This window comes from Culex quinquefasciatus, chromosome 3 (assembly GCF_015732765.1).
Source record: "Culex quinquefasciatus strain JHB chromosome 3, VPISU_Cqui_1.0_pri_paternal, whole genome shotgun sequence".
Taxonomy (NCBI): Eukaryota; Metazoa; Arthropoda; class Insecta; order Diptera; family Culicidae; genus Culex; species Culex quinquefasciatus.
This window is the reverse complement of record NC_051863.1, coordinates 20,320,877-20,340,383: the sequence shown is the minus strand read 5'-3', so window position 1 is coordinate 20,340,383 and position 19,507 is coordinate 20,320,877. Positions and strand designations below refer to the sequence as shown.

At 34.7% G+C, this 19,507-nt stretch overlaps 1 protein-coding gene across 10 annotated transcripts in view; it reads left to right on the top strand.

Moving 5' to 3' along the window:
* Positions 1-19,507, top strand: part of LOC6033077 — a 98,073-nt gene that overhangs the window by 77,440 nt on the left and 1,126 nt on the right. For 7 of the 10 annotated variants that reach the window (XM_038264718.1, XM_038264716.1, XM_038264715.1 and 4 more), the window contains 7 exons: positions 1,026-1,259; positions 1,330-1,757; positions 1,822-2,132; positions 2,197-2,355; positions 2,450-2,523; positions 10,396-10,719; positions 17,717-19,411. In XM_038264718.1, coding sequence (XP_038120646.1) covers positions 1,026-1,259; positions 1,330-1,757; positions 1,822-2,132; positions 2,197-2,355; positions 2,450-2,523; positions 10,396-10,719; positions 17,717-17,801 — 1,615 coding nt within the window. In that variant the 3' untranslated portion in view covers positions 17,802-19,411. Of the gene's footprint in view, positions 1-1,025; positions 1,260-1,329; positions 1,758-1,821; positions 2,133-2,196; positions 2,356-2,449; positions 2,524-5,602; positions 5,749-10,395; positions 10,720-17,716; positions 19,412-19,507 lie in introns of those variants that run through there. The other 3 variants (XR_005278731.1, XM_038264720.1, XM_038264719.1) reach the window with 3 other exon arrangements.

The following is a 19,507-nucleotide window of genomic DNA, read 5'->3' as shown; positions in this document are numbered from 1 at the left end:
AAATAGTGTTTTTTTGCAAATCAAGTTTTAGTGCCAAAAAGTTAAATTAAAAATCACCAAATGTTTTTTTACCGTGTATCATTTTTTTTTCAGTGTAGTCCATATCCATACCTACAACTTTGCCGAAGACACCAAATCGATCAAAAAATTCCTTCAAAAGATACAGATTTTTGAATTTTTACATATCATTTTTGTTTGGACAGCTGCCAAATTTGTATGGAAAATTATATGGACAAACTAATGATGCAAAATGGCTTCTTTGGGCATACCGAAGGCACCAAAAAAGTTTCAGCCGGATTAAAAAATACAAAAAAAAATAGAATGACCGAAATCTCAGAGAATTGCTCTTGTGTCAAAAATCAACCTTTTTCATACTGTTTGGTTTTTGAGTTTTTCGAACTTACGGACACCAAACTAAAGAAGTGAAATAAACTTGTCACTGAAAAAACTTTTTCAAATGTGTCAGATTATTTTTCCTGTCATTCTCGCATGACGAAAGGCCTACTTCTCTCTACTCAAAATAAAAGTTTCAAAAAGTGATACTTTTAAGCACTTGAGTTAAAAAGTTAAAATTCCATTCCGAACACCATTTTCGGAATTGCTAAAAAATATATGGAACTTGATTTTTTCAGCACTTGTCGTATTTATCCAACTCGGTGAACCTCGGTAGATAAATGTGCAACTCGTGCTGAAAAAATCATCTGTTTTGTAACTTGTTTCATAAAATACTAAAAAAAACGTATGTTGAAAAAAAAGGTAATGAAATGATTCGTTTTCTTGAATGGAATCACTTTTTTACTCTCTACTAAAGCGTCCCTGTGATAAATTTCCTAGGCGTTAGAGTGATAAGCTTTGACTACCATGCGCATCCATGACAAACTTTAAACTCAGAAGAGACGCATGGTTGTTCATTGAAACAAATCTTATGTTCCCAATCTGCCGTTTTAAAAAAAACCTTTGTAGCTTCTCATTGCCGAAAGCGTGTAATTCTAATCACCTCTTCTTCTTCTTTCCACCGCCAACAGATTCCACTTCCCGAACGGCAAGCCCCCGGCGGCCATCACGACTGAGACGACGATGCAGCGGCTGGAGCAGGTCTTCGACTCGCTGCCCAACTACGAGTGCAGCCGGGACAAGTTCCACAAGGTGGTGACGATGTGCCAGGTGCCGCTGTACTGGCGCGTCCCCCTGTTCATGTGCACCCCGCTCACCGCGACCGGCTGCGTCAACGGCGACAAGTTCATCTCGTTCTGGCGGCAGTAAGTGGCCAACCATTTTAGTACAAATTGTGTGCTTGGGTTTTAATTTTGTTGGTCCTTTTTTTTCCAGAATGACCTCCTTCTGCCACGATCCGGCGTCCCGCTTCGTGTACATCATGTCGCGCGGGGACCGGACGCGGTCCTTCATCCTGCCGGAGGACTTTGCGCCGCTGATTCAGGACGTGGTCGACACGCACCCGGGGCTGGCGTTCCTGAAGGAGGCGGCCGAGTTCCACTCGCGGTACGTGCACACCGTGATAGCGCGCATCTTCTACAGCGTGAACCGCAGCTGGACGGGGAAGATTACGGTGCCCGAGCTGCGCAAGTCGAACCTGCTGGACGTGATGCAGCTGCTCGAGGAGGAGGAGGACATCAACCAGATTATGGCGTACTTTAGCTACGAGCACTTTTACGTCATCTACTGCAAGTTCTGGGAGCTGGATCGGGACCACGACCTGTTCATCGACCAGCAGGACCTGGCGCGGCACAATGACCACGGTAGGTGTTTGTGGTGCTGGGTAAGGGGAGCTGGTTGACGCAGTTCTTTTCCCCTTCATTTCAGCCCTGTCCTCGCGCATGATCGAGCGCATCTTCTCCGGGTGTGTGACGCGGGGTCCGCGCCGTGGCAACGCCAACCCGATCGTGATGGGCCCGAACGGGCCGAAGATGTCCTACACGGACTTTGTGTGGTTCCTGCTGGCCGAGGAGGACAAGACGCACCCGACCGCCATCGAGTACTGGTTCCGCTGCATGGACGTCGACGGCGACGGGATGCTGTCGATGTACGAGCTGGAGTACTTTTACGAGGAGCAGCAGCACCGGATGGAGTCGCTCGGCATCGAGACGCTCCCCTTCGAAGACTGTCTGTGCCAGGTGATTGCGGCGGCGGCATTGTTGTTCAGAACGAATGATTTACGATAATGTCTATTCCTCCCAGATGCTGGATATGATCAAACCGACCACGCCCGGTTGCATCACGCTGGCGGACCTGAAGCGCTGCAAGATGACGCCCATCTTCTTCGACACGTTCTTCAACCTGGAAAAGTACATGGAGCACGAACAGCGGGATCCGTTCGCGCAGCGTGATAATGACGATGTAGGAATCCAGTCGGCTGGAACGCTTGCAATTGCAGTCCTGATTTTGTTGTTGTCTAATTTCAATATATATTTTGCATTTCCGCCTTTTGCAGCTCTCCGACTGGGATCGGTACGCAGCACAGGAGTACGAGCTACTGGTGGCCGAAGAGGGAGGTGATACGCAAGGGTAAGTCGGCTCTTTTTTTTACGTCGCTTTATTTATTTTTTTACTAAAGCTATTGAGAATCCACTCACATTTATGACTATGAAACAATGCACTCACCTTCTCAGCCCGCTTCAAAAGGGTTATTTTTGAATTTACTAATCACCAACCCAACTAACGCACCACCAACTAGAATAGAACCTTTCCAACTACTCTCATTTTCAAACTCTCAAATCTAACTACCAACTCAAACTACTAACAGCGTTTTGAGAACTTGTCTATCTTTCCCTCTGAATCTTCTTTGTAAGCTAGTACGGAGTTCGGAAGGAATGCTAAACTCGACTATGTAAAAAACCGCTTAAAAACGGTCCAGAAAAAGGGCAGATCTTTCCAAAAATTCTGAAAATTCAAATATTCCAAAAGTTTTGAAAATTCTAAATATTCTAAAATTTCAAAAATTCGAAAAAAAATAAATCTCTACAAATTTCGAATCATTAAAGTTCTAAATATTTTAAAACTTTCAAAATATTCGAAATTTAATTTATTTGAATTTAATTATTTTTTTTGAAATTTTAAAATTTTTAAAATTCAAAAAATTCTAAAAATTCTAAAAGTTCAGAAAATTTATAAAATTTTGAAAATTCTGAAAATATAGGAAGTTCAGGAAATTCAGAAAGTTCAGAAAAATCAGAAAATTCCTAAAATTCAAAAAATTCAGAAAATCCAAAAAAATTAGAAAATCAGAAAGTTTAAAAAAATTCTAAATATTCTGAAAATTCAAAAAACTCAGAAAATTCCGAAAATTTTGAAAATTCTTTAAATTCTAAAAATTCTGAAAATTCTGAAAATTAAAAAAAATCTGAAAATTCAGAAAATTTGAAAAATTCAGAAAATTTAGAAAATTCAGAAAATTCAGAATATTCAAAAAATTCAGAAAATTTAGAAAATTCAGAATATTTAGAAAATTCAGAAAATTCTAAAAAAAATTAAAATTCAGAAAATTTAGAAAATTTAGAAAATTTTGAAAATTCTGAAAATTTTTAAAATTCTGAAAATTAATCAAATTCTAAAAATTCAGAAAATTTAGAAAAATAAGAAAATTCAGAAAAATAAGAAAATTTAGAAAATTAAGAAAATCCAGAAAATTAAGAAAATCCAGAAAATTTAGAAAATCAGCAAGTTTAAAAAATTCTTAATATTCTGAAAATTCAGAAAATTTAGCAAATTCAGAAAATCAGAAAATTCAGAAAATTCAGAAAATCCAGAAAATCCAGAAAATTTAGAAAATCCGCAATTTTAAAAACTTCTGAATCTTCTGAACATTCAGAAAAATTCTGAAAATTCAGAAAATTTAGAAAATTCAGAAAAAATAGAATATCAGAACATTTAGAAAATCCTGAAAATTTAGAAAATCAGCAAGTTTAAAAAATTCTGAAAATTCAGAAAATTCAGAAAATTCAGAAAATTCAGAAAATTTTGAAAATTCAAAAAATTCTAAAAAATCAAAAAATTCAAAAAAATAGAAAATTCAGAAAATTCAAAAAGTTCAGAAATGTTCAGAAAATTCAAAAAAAAATGAAAATTCTAAAATTTCTGAAAATTTCTAAAAATTCTAAAATTTCTAAAAATTCCGAAAATTCTGAAAATTCTGAAAATTCTAAAAATTCTAAAAATTCTAAAAATTCTAAAAATTCTAAAAATTCTAAAAATTCTAAAAATTCTGAAAATTCTGAAAATTCTGAAAATTCTGAAAATTCTGAAAATTCTGAAAATTCTGAAAATTCTGAAAATTCTGAAAATTCTGAAAATTTTGAAAATTCTGAAAATTTTGAAAATTCTGAAAATTCAGAAAATTCAAAAAAATCTAAAAATTCTAATAATTTTGCACATCCTAAAAATTCTAATTTTTTTTAAAATTCTAAAGTTTTTGAAAATTTTCAAAATTTTAAAAATTCTGATAATTCTGAAATTTAAAAAAAATTAAAAAATATTAAAATTTGCAAAAAATTTAAAAAGTCTTAATATTTGAAAACTCTGAACTCTGAAAATTCTAAAAATTCTTAAAATTTGGAAAAATCAGTAAATCTTGAAAATTCTTAATATTCAGAAATTTTAGAAAATTTAAAAAAATTCTGAAAATTTTGAAAATTCTTAAAATTTTTGAAAATTCTTAAGAGTTCTGAAAATTTAGAAAATTTTGAAAATTCTAAAAATTCTGAATATTTTAAAAATTCTAAACATTCTAAAAAATTAGAATGTTTTAAAAAATTTTAAAATTTTAAATTTTTTCAAAATTCTCTCAATTTTGATTTTTTTTTAATTTGAAGATTTTTAAATGCTACAATTTTTATATAAAAAAATATTACATTCAAAACTAAAAAAAAAAACAATTTGATATTGGATGTTGTGGAATTTTTTAATTTTAGAAGTTTTTTTTTTTAATTTGGAAATCTTGAAATTTGTTTATTTATGTTTTGAAATTTAGGAATTCCGGAATCAAAAAAATAATATAACTTTTGATTGTTTTAATGTTTCCCAATTATTTTTTTGAGAGTGACAAGGCCCCCCGCTACTTTTCTTGACCGCGTTTCTTCCGAGCTCCGTACTTAGCTTAAATCTGCTCTATACCTCTCTACCTCATGTGTCAGTTAATTCAGTCGGCTTACATCCAAAAAACCAACAAACTAAAAGGCATTTCCACCTAATCAAACCAACAACCAAAAAAAAATCCATTAAGCTCCGATCCAATGCAAAGGTCCCTCTCCAAACAGCTGCTACTACTATTACTAGCGTTGATGATGATATTATTATTAGTGTGTAGCATTTTTCCTCCTCTAATTTTTATAATTTGATTTTTGGCATCTTACCCCAACCGGCAACCGATTCGCAGAACCGAAAGCAACGCATTTTTTGTTTAAGTTTTACTTAAGTTACTCAAATTAGGTTTAATCTGTACTTGCCACCCTCTTCCAACAAAATCACAGTTTGTCTCATATTACAAACAAGTTTTTCTTTTCGTTTCATATCTTTTTTCCCGTTTTTATATTACACACACACGATTTGTGTTTTGTATTGTTTGTTTTTTTTTTTTCACGGCGTGAAGGGAGGAAGAAACCACCCGATAGAGAACACAAACCCTTCCTGCGGGTGCACACAATTGTAATAGGAATGATGGGGTCTCGGTCCACGTGGTTTTTGTGAGAGAGCGATGAGTTTTGAGTGTTGAAATAAAGCGTGAAAATTTCGGGGGTAAGAGAAAATACAAAAAAAAAACACTCACAAATCAACAACAAAACATCAAACAAATGAACCATTTAACACTAAACTAGTGCGCTCTGTCTCTTGCTCATCTGCTCACGCGTGATCTCGTGCTCGTTCTCTCTTGCTCTTATCAAAAATATAAAACAAAAATCTCAGCGAAATGCTCTCCGCCCCTATCAGCAAATATGTATCTGTCTAATCGCGCTGCTGAAAAAATATTCTTAATCCTTAATTTGCTCAACCTAACCATAACGGTGTCCTTTCTCAATCTCCAATCAGTAGGTACCAAACGAAAATCATTTCCAAGCCCGCCCTTCGACGTTTCACGATACCAAACTGGATAAAAAACAAATGCTTAACAGATTTTGCCTGTACATTTTTCATATCGAAACAAAATGCATCCAATTTCATGCCATATTTCGTGCATTTCAGCCAGTGTATACGATTTGTGACTAACTCTCATAACTACCTGTACCTTTAGATTTACTAATTGTTGACGGGTGTAGCGTGCTTGTAACATATGGCACCTTTCTAGAAAAAAATCGATTCGATTGGAAAAATTTAAACTGTCACAGCAAACAGACATCCAGGCAAGCCGTGCCCAGCATGGTGACCACTCATGCCGAGAAATCGGAAAATCCGGGCAAAATCCCAAGAATTTCAAAAAATCTGAAAAAAAAACTAAATTTTTTGTTTTTTTTATTGGGAAGTCACACCCTGAATCTATGTATAATTTTCCAAGGATCCTGAATATATTCTGTAATTGAGACAAACAAAATCAGGCGTATGCAAATTTTATTTAATGGCTCGAGGAAAGGGCAAAAAAATAATTAAAACGCTAGATTCAAATTTCAAGCTCAAATTTCTAATTTTTCAAACAAAAGGTGTCACAAAATGTTATTCAAATTATAACTGTTACGCTACTGCTTTGCAAAATGTCCATGAATTTACAAAAATATTGTTTACCTCAGGTTTAACTTTTTTTTTCAATCTGTGGTTCTAAAAATAAACTGGTACAATTTTTATTTAAAATTTTTGTTCAATGCCTCTGGCCAAAATAAATTTAATAAAACTGAATTTCAAATTACAAGCCCAACTCTCAGAACTTTGCAGCAGAGTACACCCAAAGTTAAAGACCGAGCAGATAATCCTTCCGAATTGAAACGAGAGGAAAAGCCTATTTTGCGTGAATACACAGAAAAAAGTCGATTCTTGAAATCGTGAATTATGTTTATAAATTTGAGAACCACGAAGGAATATATTAATGCTCATGCTCAAATGCACTCATTAATAAATTTCTTCGTGGTTCTCAAATTCATGAACACAATTCACGATTACGCAAATTGATTTTTTTTCTGTGTATAGACCTCTCGCGCTAACAACAACAACAAATCGTGTTCATTCGTCCATTGAAACAGTTCATCCGAAAAGCAAGAGGTCTTGGGTTCGACTCCCGATAGTGACACTTTTTTTTTTGAAGGGTGAACGTTTTGGAGAAAGTTCCCTCCGCTTTCGCAAATCGTATTTTTTTTTTTGTATTTTTGTTTATTTGGCTGAAACTTTATCTTTGTTTTCCCTACTTCAAACGCAGCCACTTTGCATACAATTTTCTGGGCCTGTCATACAAAATGGTTATGAAAATGTATGAAATTCTGTATCTTGAGAAGGAATTTTCTGATCGATTAGTCTCTTCGGCAAAGTTGTAGGTGATGATTATAACATCGGTTTTCCGTTAATTTATTTTACCTTTTTTCAATAAATGTCAATTTCCCGAAAGACTTATTTATTAATTTTCGAAAACAAAAAAACAAAAATGCTGAAAAATCTGGGAGATATGAATTTTTGAAAGAAAAAAATGTGTTTCAAAATATAAAAAAATAGATTTTTTTTAAATCAGATCGAATTTGAAATTTGAAACTTCTTTACATTTTTTTTGATCAAAGGTATCGTTCTGAAGTTATATCCACTTTAAAGTTTATATTTTCGATTTTTTGCGCTTTAAAAATACTTGATTGAAAAGCACCTCCGAAACAATCCGAAACGTTCTCTCGGAAACTATTAGTTCGAAACTTTCTGATCTCTTCAATAAAAATAGTCTCAAAATTCTAAACCGTCATAACTTTTGAAAATGTCCACGAATAGATAATCTTCCTCATTTCACATTTCAGACCAAATTTGAAACTGTTGAAATTATTTTTATTGGAATTATCACAAAATTTCACAAATAGTAGTTTGTGCAACAAGTTGAAAAAAGAGGATTTTTTCAGCACGAGTCGTTCATTTATCCAACGAGGTTCACTGTGTTGGATTAATACGAAAAGTGCTGAAAAAATCAAGTTTTGCAACGAGTTCCAAACAACATTTTTTGCAATTCCGAAAAACACCCATTGAGATAAATTTTAGGTCAAATTTTCATGTATTTTGTCAATAAATCGCTTAAATAAAAAAAATGAAAAGTGTTACTTTTCGAAACAAGTGCTGAAAAGTTCAACTTTTCAGCACCCATTTCGATATTTTCAAAAGTGTTGCTATTCGATTCTGTTATTTTTGGTACAGAATAGTAGGCCATTTCGTCGTTCAAGAAAGACAGGAGAAGTAAGTAGATTCAAGACGGAATTGCAAAAAAGATTTTTTTTTTTTTACATTAAAAATCAAAACAATAGTTTTCTAGAAATCGTCGGTTCAAAATAACAGGCTAAGGTGACATCAAAAAACTCATTTTCAACGATTCGAATTCTTTGTGAGGATATATCTGTAAAACAAACTGTCCGGCAAAAGAATTTTGACATTTTTCTTACCATGTTTTCGACATTTGAAAAAATAGCACTATCGTTCATAAGGGTATTTTTGAGTCCCGTAAAATATATCAAATAAATTCGAAAATTTTAAAAGACGTTCTTAGGAATCAACCTAACAAAGTTAAATAAAGACATGGGTTATGTTTTTTAGAGTGCATTTCTAAAAAAAAACCTGATTTAAATCTATAACTTTGCCGATGGCATCGATCAGAATCTCCTATCGTAAGACACAGATTTTCATATATTTTCGTATCCCTTTTTGTATGGCCAGCCCCCCCAAAATTGTATGGAGACTTATACGAAAATAGACTAATGATGCAAAATTACATTGGCTTAGAGTGGACTAAATTATCCAAATCACGGTGCTCAAAATACCGTTATTATGAAAAAAATATGCACTCCGAGATTTTGGGGTCTATCGATTCCTTACACCATAGCGCATCTCTGTGCAAAAAATAAAAACATTCGCTGATGTAGTTTTCGAGATACAGCCCTTTTAAGATGTTACATCCGATTTTTAATAAGAAAACCAAAACAATCAATACAATTTCAGCACTTTAAAGAATATACATTTCGAGATAATGATGTTTTTTGCTTCATATGACTGTCAAGTATCTCTGGGCCAAATTTCAGAAGGTTTGCTGATGTAGTTCTCGAGATACAGCCATTTTAAAATGTTATTTCCGATTTTTTCAAAGAAAATCGAGAACTACATCAGCAAACCTTCTGAAACTTGGCCCAGAGATACTTGACAGTCATATGAAGCAAAAACACCTTTATCTCGAAATTCATATTCTTTAAAATGCTGAAATTGTATTGATTTTATGGATTTTCTTTGAAAAAATCGAAAATAACATTTTAAAATGGCTGTATCTCGAGAACTACATCAGCAAACACAATTCAATTTTCTTTCTTCTTAAGGACATTTTTTGTGATTGTTACAAAATAAACTAAAAAATCTAAAACTAAATGGGTTTTCATTCAATCTGCATTATTCAGCTAGAACCAGTGCTTTGAATTGGTAAATCTTGCTAAAAAGTGAATTTTATTTAGCTTCAATCTAATGTTCATTTTAAGTCAAGACGCCGAGATTTTAGTGAAAATCTAAAAAAATTAGATTTGAGTAGCCACCCTGATCAAGAACAAGAGCGTTGATTTATAAACATGGCAATTTGAAAACTCAAACATACATTCTCTACATTGTTGTAGCATCATAAAATGACTTAACATTGATGATCAAGCCGGGATGTCTGTTTTCTGTGAGAAAATGAATTTTAAAGTTTAAATTCGAATTGGGAATTGACTTTTACAATCAGAGTAAGATTAACGTGAGATCAATTTGAAATATTTTTGCAAAACTTTGGACTACTTTTGTTTTTTAAACCAACGTAAACACAAAATGGAGACCAATTTGATTTTTAAAGAGTGTATGGAAGTCTACTGTTTGCAGCGTGTACAAATTGTCTTGTTTGTAGAACCAAGCGTTCCCATTTTAAAAAATCAATGGAGACGCGTAGTGATTTGGGTTTGAACATTAGCTAGACTCATTTAGATGAACCATTTTTTGGCTCCCGGATTTTTACCCAAGTAGCCTACTCCAGACCACTTTATATTGAAGTAAAGCTAGCAGTTTCCCCCTTTGTAGTTGTTCGTCTACCAAATTCTGGCCTAACATTTATTTTTTCTCATATTTTCTTCCCGTTGATACCGTATAATGCCATCACAAAAATAACAAAACAAATATTCACGTGTGTGTGTTTGTGTGCTACCTAACCAAACCAAAATTCCTTGCACACATTTTCACGCGGAAAAAAATACAACCAAAAAATTCGAAAAGATTTGGCTGTTTCGCGCCCATCGACGACGACGACCTCGACGACCTGTACGGTGGTAACGGCGAAGACGGTTTGGCCAGAAAGCCACTGCCGGGTCACGGAGCGTTGGGCACTGCAAGTGTCAGCACCCGCGGCAGGACCGTTAGTACGGTGTCCTCCGCCAGGGGTACGACCCGTCAGCACAGCGCCAACACCACAGCCACCGCCAACACGACCAAGACCAGATCCTCCTCGAAAGCCTTTTCCAGCACCAAAACTAACCAAGCGGACGATGAACCACGCCGTCAACCGAAAGATTCTAGCTCATTTTTTAACGCATTCTGTGTGTAAGTAATCTTTTTAAAAGCAAAAACCTTACCAAGAAAAAAAAAACACCTCAACCAAAAATTGCAATTCCAAGCCAGTTTCATTATTTTCGATAACTAGTTTCCTTCCCACCCCTCAAAAATTCCCTTTGTATTGTAAAATCTTCTCCAAAGAATGACCTTCTCTGTGTTTAATATGTCCGATCTAGCTTCAACAAAAACAAAAACATGTCAACCTCAAAAGAATCGACTTCCAAAAGCAATGTTTTATTCTAAACCTAATTGGTCTCCATGTGTCTCTTGTACAAACTTAACAACCAACAAAAAATCTCCAATCTGGCAAATTCGTGAAAAATCGTGCACTTTTTTCCTGTCACACATATAGATGGTGCGTGCGTGCGTGCGTGTAGATGTGTACAAAAAGTGAACTGATAAAAACAAGATTCGGTATGCGTCCTCTTTCCCTCTGGATACTGTTCTCGATCCAAAGTCTGTTTGTCTATGTCTTCTTTTTTTTCCTTCCCACATTCTCTCACACACACACGCTCTCTAGTGTCTGCCTCGATGTTATGCGAGTGTTTCTGTAGATGGTTTCAAATATCTTGTTGTTACATGTTGCTCCTTTTACCTTCCCGCTGACAAAAATATACATAATCTGGATGTTTTCATGAAAAACTATACTGTGGTCAAGATTTATTGTACAAAATTTAGAATGAAAAAATGTTAAGTTTTATTCTATAATAATTTATTGTAAGATTAGTTCCTAACTGGACTCGGTCGTTGGAAAACGACCGACGAAATAGGCGGCGGGCCAGATGCGGGCATAAAAATGTCAAAACCGCTCCCCCCTCACATCGTCTCCCCATCCAGCTGCAGCTTTGTTGACAAACAAACGGAGCACGCGGTCGCATGATGGCGGCATCGAGCCAGAATTAGGGTGGTCATGTGGTTAAAAATGAAACTTTTTTCAAGAAAAATAATATTTTTTTCCGACTGAATTAAAAAAATTGCGAGCATGTTCAAACAATTATTCCCGATGTCAGAGAAGTGACTAAAAATCCAAAATTTTAATCCATATTTTTACTAGAATTAAAATTTTTTTACACCATTTGGGAACCCCTAGGCCTATCCACGACCGTTTCCAATGACCGTGAAAATGCAGAGCATCGAACAATTTTCACCGAAAGCATGTTGCGTAAATTCACTAAAAGAAAATATCGTAAAAAGAATGAGCATTTCTTCTCTCTTTCGTGAGATATCGGTAAAAACAAGTTTCAAAATTATCGCGAGAAATTTGGAGCTTATTGAAACGTTTACAAGTGAAATGTCAAACCCCTTCCGGAATGTGTCATCATCATTCAGTGAATCATGAACTCATTGGGCTTTTGGCGATAAGACAAATTCACTAGTGGCGAATAAAATCTGTAGAAAATTTCATTGCTGGCTCAGAGAGAGATACCTCGTTTTATTAGCTTATAAAAATGAACCTATTGAATTAGAACAAAACATTTGTGAAAACTGTTTTCATTTGCAAAATGAGCATCAAACGAAGCGTTTTTTTATATATTACGCTGAATCTAAGTTTATTGTGTAAATACTTAATTCTTAACGTTTTCTCACATCAACTTTTTTGTAGGGGAGTTTGGGGTAATATGGACAGTGGGGGTAATTTGGACACCCCTTTAAAAATCACTTTTTCTTCGGATATAAAGTTAAAACGGCAATTTAAGTGATAAGGCTAGTACTAGTAATGGCCTAGGAGTATGGACAAACCAAAAAAGTTGGAATAGTTTGGGTAATTTTGTTATAGTATGTAAAAGTTTCCAAAGGCTGGTTGGCACTGCCTTAAGTTCTAATATTTGAGGGTTGGGAAATAAGGTTTTCCAGGGATTATATGGTAAAAAAGTGGACAATATTTGTTTAAGGGGGTTGCTTGGACGATGCCTGAGATATGTACGTATAAATATTGTGCATTTTATCGATTTTTATCATCAAAAATTGCAATTTTTGATAAAACTTGCTATGGGGGTAATTTGGACATGGCTTGTGGGGTAATTTGGACATACCTGAAAGTCTACCTGTCAGGCAAAAAAAGTAACTTTCATGGTCGGTTGAGTTGTTAAAGGTATTTAATTAAATTTAGAGGGATTTAAAATGTCAAACCACTCAAAAAGGAATGTGAGCAATGAGACTTTCACAAAACCCCAATTTTTTTTTAATTTAGATAAATTTATTTCAATATTTGAATAGATGAAAATCTGACTACTGCACATTTGGCGTTCAACTAGACTCTAATGTTGATTGTTTCAATTAATTTCTTTGATATTTCTAATTTCTATGCTGGTTTACAAGAACATTTAAATTTGAAGGACTACGGAATGTAAATTTTAAAAAATGAATGGTTTCAGGTTAATTTGTTTCAAATAATGATTGATTTAGATAAAACTAAACGATACCTTAATCACTAAAAACTAACCTTGTACCTAATCCAGAATCAATGTTTAAATCATTACAGAATGAATGATTAAATTATGTATACTACACTGAATTATATGTTATCTTCCTATTGAATTATAGTTCTATCACAAAATCATTATTTAAACCATTGATGAAATATTGTGAGCAAAAAAACACTTAAAAATATAAAGCAATTACAAAACAAGGTTGAAGGTTAAAAAACATGCTCAAAAAATCAAATGTTAAACTTATCCTTCAACATGTGTCCAAATTACCCCACAAAAGGTGTTCATATTACCCCACAAGGTATGTCCACATTACCCCACAAGGCATGTCCAAATTACCCCACAAGGCATGTCCAAATTACCCCATAGGGGTGTTCATATTACCCCCACACAAAAATGTGGGGGTAATTTGGACACCTTTTAATTTTTGCGATAAAAATGGGTTTTTCATCAAAATTTATCGAAATGAATAAAAATTTTCCATCAAATATGGTCTCTATTATCCTCTGGTGTAATCCACATTCCTTTAAAAAATCCATACAGCCCGTGGCAGAGCTATTTCCTTAGGGTGTCCAAATTACCCCACACTCCCCTACGTCAAAAGAAGCCATAATTGGGGCTCCATATACAGCAATTCCATTTGAAAAGAGCCTAAACCGAAAAAAAAGTTCTCCAATCGGGCTCAAAATTTTTCTGGGGGTTCCTCGGCCAAAATAATTCGACCCGTATTTTTTGTTTGGCCATTAAGGTGACCTACATCTTGCTAGGGTGGTTCGAAAAATGGCAATTTTCGTCATTTTTCGCAAAAATCACTTTTTTCGAAAAATCATATCTCCGCGCCATTTCATCCGATTTTAGCTGTCTTAGACGCAAAAGAAAGGTGATGAGTTTGGCTATTTGAGAAAAATAGTAAGAAGTTCCAAAAATCTAGCTTAACTTTTGAAAAAGTCGTATGAAAACTTAAAATGGCGTTTTGACCGTGTCTGGACCAAAGAGCCTATGTCTGAACATATTTTTATCGGATTCCTCGAAAAATTTCACATAATATATCAAAAAATTGGCGATGTCGAACCGTACGTTTCCAAGATATGATTTTTTGAAAATAAAAACTGAGTTTTTCGACGCGCCACGCGCAAAAACAGGAAAATGACGAAATCGGCAAAAATCAACTTTTTTCACTAAAACTGCGATAACTTAAAAATTTCAGCGATGACCTATACATGTCTGGGTACCAAAAGTTGCGTCTTTCAATTACGAAAATTTTGATACCCGACATGTATAGGTCATTTCTGATTTTTTTAAGTTATCGTTTTAGTGAAAAAAGTTGATTTTTTGCCGATTTCGTCATTTTCCTGTTTTTGCGCGCGGCGCGTCAAAAAAACCTAGTTTTCATTTTCAAAAAATCATATCTCGGAAACGTACGGTTCGACATCGCCAATTTTTGATAAATTATGTGAAATTTTCCGAGGAATCCGATAAAAATATGTTCAGACATAGGCTCTTTGGTCTAGACACGGTCAAAACGCCATTTTAAGTTTTCAAACGACTTTTTCAATAGTCAAGCTAGATTTTGGAACTTCTTACTATTTTTCTCAAATAGCCAAACTCATCACCTTTCTTTTGCGTCTAAGACAGCTAAAATCGGATGAAATGGCGCGGAGATATGATTTTTCGAAAAAAGTGATTTTTGCGAAAAATGACGAAAATTGCCATTTTTCGAACCACCCTAGCAAGATGTAGGTCACCCTAATGGCCAAACAAAAAAAAATACGGGTCGAATTATTTTGGCCAAGGAACCCCCAGAAAAAATTTGAGCCCGATTGGAGAAATTTTTTGCGGTTTAGGCTCTTTTCAAATGGAATTGCTGTATAATTTTGCAGGTCATACAAAATGGGCATGTGAATATTTGGAATCTGTATAGTGAGATGGGATTTTCTGATAGATTTGGTGTCTTCGACAAAGTTGTAGTTTATGGTTGCAACTTTTTATTACAAAAAACAGGTGCACGGAAAAATCTCATTTATTTTATTTGACTTTTTCTTACTAATAAAAAGTGAATTCAACACAAAAAACGTATTTTTTTATTTTCAAAATTACAAAAGGCATCTTTTGCGTTAAAGCATAATATGGTGCAAAATTTGGTACCGAAGGAATGATTTTTTGATAAGAATGCGATTTTTGAAAAAAAAACATCGAAAATATTGTCAAACAAAATTTTAAAAATTAATTTCAAGTTGCACGATAAAATTTGCAATAAAAATAACATTACACACTTTTTGACAAATTGCACCGTTTTCAAGTTATAAGCAAATAAGGATAAAATTTCTTTAAAAATGTTTTTTTTTTTAAATGGCAAAACTTTCCAATATTTTTATTGAAAAGAGCAAAAAATATCACAAAAGTTTCAAACTTTACCATTAAAAATTAGAGCTAATAAGTTGACACGGAGAAAATCTCAATTTTCACAAAATTTAAGCTTTATGGAATATCTCAACAACAAGCAGTCCGATCATCAAAGTCAAAATGATAATTAGTAGAAAAGGTCCCCTTTTTGCAGGGGTGCTTTTTTTCGTGAAGTATTTTTAAACTGCTAAAACTAATTCTCAAAAATTGTGTTAAAGGAGGTATTCGACTACGGCAAACAAACTCGCACATTTTGACAGTATGCTAGTTTGTCTGCGTTGTTTGTTCGCCAACACTTGTTTGCAGAAACGTCAGCTTGCATACATTATGTCTTGTTTGTGAGTTTTTTTTTTGTTTGTTTACCATAGTTTAATTCCTCCTTAAGTTGTTTTCGATTGCAAATTTGAATTTAAATCTAAAAAGAATTTTTTATTTTCAAAAAATATAGCTCCGGTCTTAAACTATAGCGCAAAAGATGCCTTTTTACCAAAAAAAAAAAGCAAACATTTACGAAAATTACAAAAATATGTGTATAGGGAATTCATCTTTTGGTAATAAAACGTCCAATAAAAAATTGTGAATTTTCCTAAAATGTCCCAACCAAAATCTACAACTTTGCCGAAGACACCAAATCGATCAGAAAATCGCATCTCATGTTACAGATTTGAAACATAATTCTAGCAGAATTATCAAAATTCTTCCAAATTTGGACGAATATAATTTTTATTGTTTATACATTTTCACAAAATATCGTTTTTTAAATACTGTCATCAAGGGTGACATTGGGTCACAAAAAATGCAGAAATTTGTATGACCCAATTTCACCCCCAGATAAAAATGTCACTCCAGATTTTATAATTTGGAATATGAGCTGTAAAAAATTTTAAAAGATTTTCACTGTGGAAAATGGTTTATGCAAAATAACCCAGCATAACCTGTGCTGACGGAGAGTTTTTAGTGCAAAAAGCTATATTAAAATTGAACAATCAGTTTTTTAAAGCTAAAATTTTCAAAAATTTAAATAAGGGAATCAAATGTGTTATTTTAAAAAGATTTTCCCTACAACATTTATTTTTTGTTTTTTGTTTAAGTAAGTTAAACATAAAAAATGTTCATTTCGATGATTGCATTTATGATTGACTGTAATATTAAATAAGCTTAACAGTTTCCAGTGCATGGCTTTTTTCTCGCCCACTTATTCAGAAGCACGGAAACTGTCAAAGTGTCAGTCTTGTCTAGTTTTTAAATAACGTTTTAAAATATAAAACGATAAGATAACAAGTTAAAAAGCGTTGATGAATTAATAAATCAACCTTCTTTCAAATTCAAAACTTTTATTTAATTTTTAATTTCAAAAAATCAAATTATTAAAACCAAGGTATTTTTTTCTATGCGACAGAAACAAAAACAAATTTTAAGTTTCTTGTCAACATTTTGTCAAGAAATCTGATAGAATTTTTTTGGTGAGCAATATTTCCTGCTGGGCTGTAGAAGAGCTATGTTGCAAATCTTCTTAAAGTTTAATCAAATTACAAATGGTTTTAAATGAAAAAAAAAAACAAATCAATTAAAAAGTAATAATTTTATTATGTAAATCTCCAATTGTTAAACTTAACTCTAAACTGATGTTCAAAGGGATAGCTTTAATTATGTTTGTGTATATATTTTGTATTGTTTTATGTGCCATATGTTATTATTAACCTTATCTATATTTCTCTACGAAGCTATGTCTGTGTAAATGCTTTTCTGTTTGTAACTCGTTTCCAACTATCCTACCTAGCATAAGCCATATACTGAAGTATTTTCACTCACTTGCTCATTTCATCGGACAAATTTATTGCATCACGTAAAGCATTCTATAAGCTATCACCATTATAAGTACCAATCATAACGTTCACATTCGATAGTAACTAAGTAACTCATCAGTGCCCATACGCTAGCCGCTTCAAACCAAGCGAAAAGCCGTCAAAAACAAAACTCACTAACAAACGTATTTTTCTCTCTGCGAACGCCGACTTTCCCTCTCTCATTCTCTCACCCACTCATCCATTCACTCACTCACTCACATCATTCGCTCTCGGAACTCATCCCAAATTCCTTGTTCCCCATCCCTTCCCCCCCCCCCCCCCACGCGCCTTCGTTCTCTTCCGCAGGTCGTACGACGAGGACGACGACTACGAGTCCAACATTGATATTCTAGAGTCCCAGCTGGACGACTGCCTGCTGAACGAGTGGTGAGACGGGGCCTCCGGCGGACCGCGTGGCCGCCGCAAGTTGCTCACCACCGGTTGGTTGGCGCGACGCAGAAAAAAGCAGCAAAGTGGCCAAATCGGGATCGACGACGACGACGATGACGAGGAGGACGATGAGGACGACGATACGCCGCTGCCGGACGAGGAGCTGGCCCGGCTGGAGCAGGAGATTTTGGACGAGCTGAACCAGTTTTAGACAGAGGGAGGGGAGGGAGAGAGAGCGGAAGAGAGCGCGCGAGTCACCCATCGTCAGTGTCGACACTCACTCACTCCAACAGCACCACTACTCACAATACTCTCATCAGATGAGCGTAAACGAGAGAGCGCGAGCGAGCGCTCGCGGTAACTCATTTGGATTCGGGTCACTCACCGATGAGATACCGAGGTGGTGAAGACGCGTCTTGGGAGAAAAGTGAACTTCTTTTGTATAGCCTGTAGATTTTTTCCCCTCTAGCCTGAATAGGATTTTTTCTCTTGGAGTGAATGAGACCTTGGATCGGATGTAGAACTGAATCATAGCGACGCGTCATCATCATAACCTTCACTGTCTCATCGGTAGCTCACTCATTTGTCGTCGATTCCGTGGAAACTGTGTAAGAATGTGCTGATTAAAAAAACACAGGTTTTTGTGTGTGTATTTTAACGTGCAAGTATTTTTCAAACTATTCTATAATGAAACGTACACACACAGAACTATCGAAACAAAACAAAAAAACAATTGAATTCTTAGTGTCATACACGTGAATATGCACACGTTCAAAGAGAAACAACCCGTTGATGAAGAGAACAATGTTGATCATTTTCTTTTTAGTCTACACGCCTGCTTATTAGCCAAAAACAAAACAAACAAATCGAAGTAATCGTTGTCAAATTTTGATGATTTTAATTTTGTTATGTAGCGATAAATGCAAAATTATCATATTGTATAGTTTTACCTTTCATTTCTCTCTCTTATTTGATAAGTGTGTTACTAGTTACCAAAACAAATCATGACAAACAGAACAAAGCTCGATTGAATCGCCATTTGTTGCATGCTAGTTGATTTTGTAGAAACTTTTTATTTAAAGAAAAAATCAATCCATTGATATTAAAAGGGCGAAATCGATGTGCTAGAAAACAAAATACACAGAACCAGACTTGAAATTTAGGGAAGCCACTGATCAGTAGCGAAAAGATTCATACTTATGAGAGATAAACAACACACAAATAACTGATAAAACATTTGAATGTTGCATTAAATTTAGTAGAAGACCGGATTTGGTGTGTCAACGGTGAAAGCACTCACTCAGTTGAGCCGGAATTAAAGGGGAAACCCCTTTTTAAAGGGACCCATTTTTAATCGGTAGAATGTGTTTGCCTAACTAGCCGTGTAGATAGGGCGAAGGGAGTTGAAATTGGTATACACAAAGTTTTAAAAATTGACGAGCGGTGCCAAACACACACACACAAAATGTAACAGACAGCAGCTTAAGTTGCGACCACCATCGTCCAAAGCTTTAGCAGACTAAACTCATCAACCCCAAAATCAGCGTCGCGTCATTTTAGCGTGTACATCATGCCACTAACGTCAAAGCGTCTCGCCATCTTGCTTTCTTCAACAAAAAAAAACCGTAACGAAACTAAACAAGTTTTATCTTCTTCTTTTTTCCTCTCTCTGTTGCCGTTTTTGTGTCGGATGTATGTCTTGTTGTG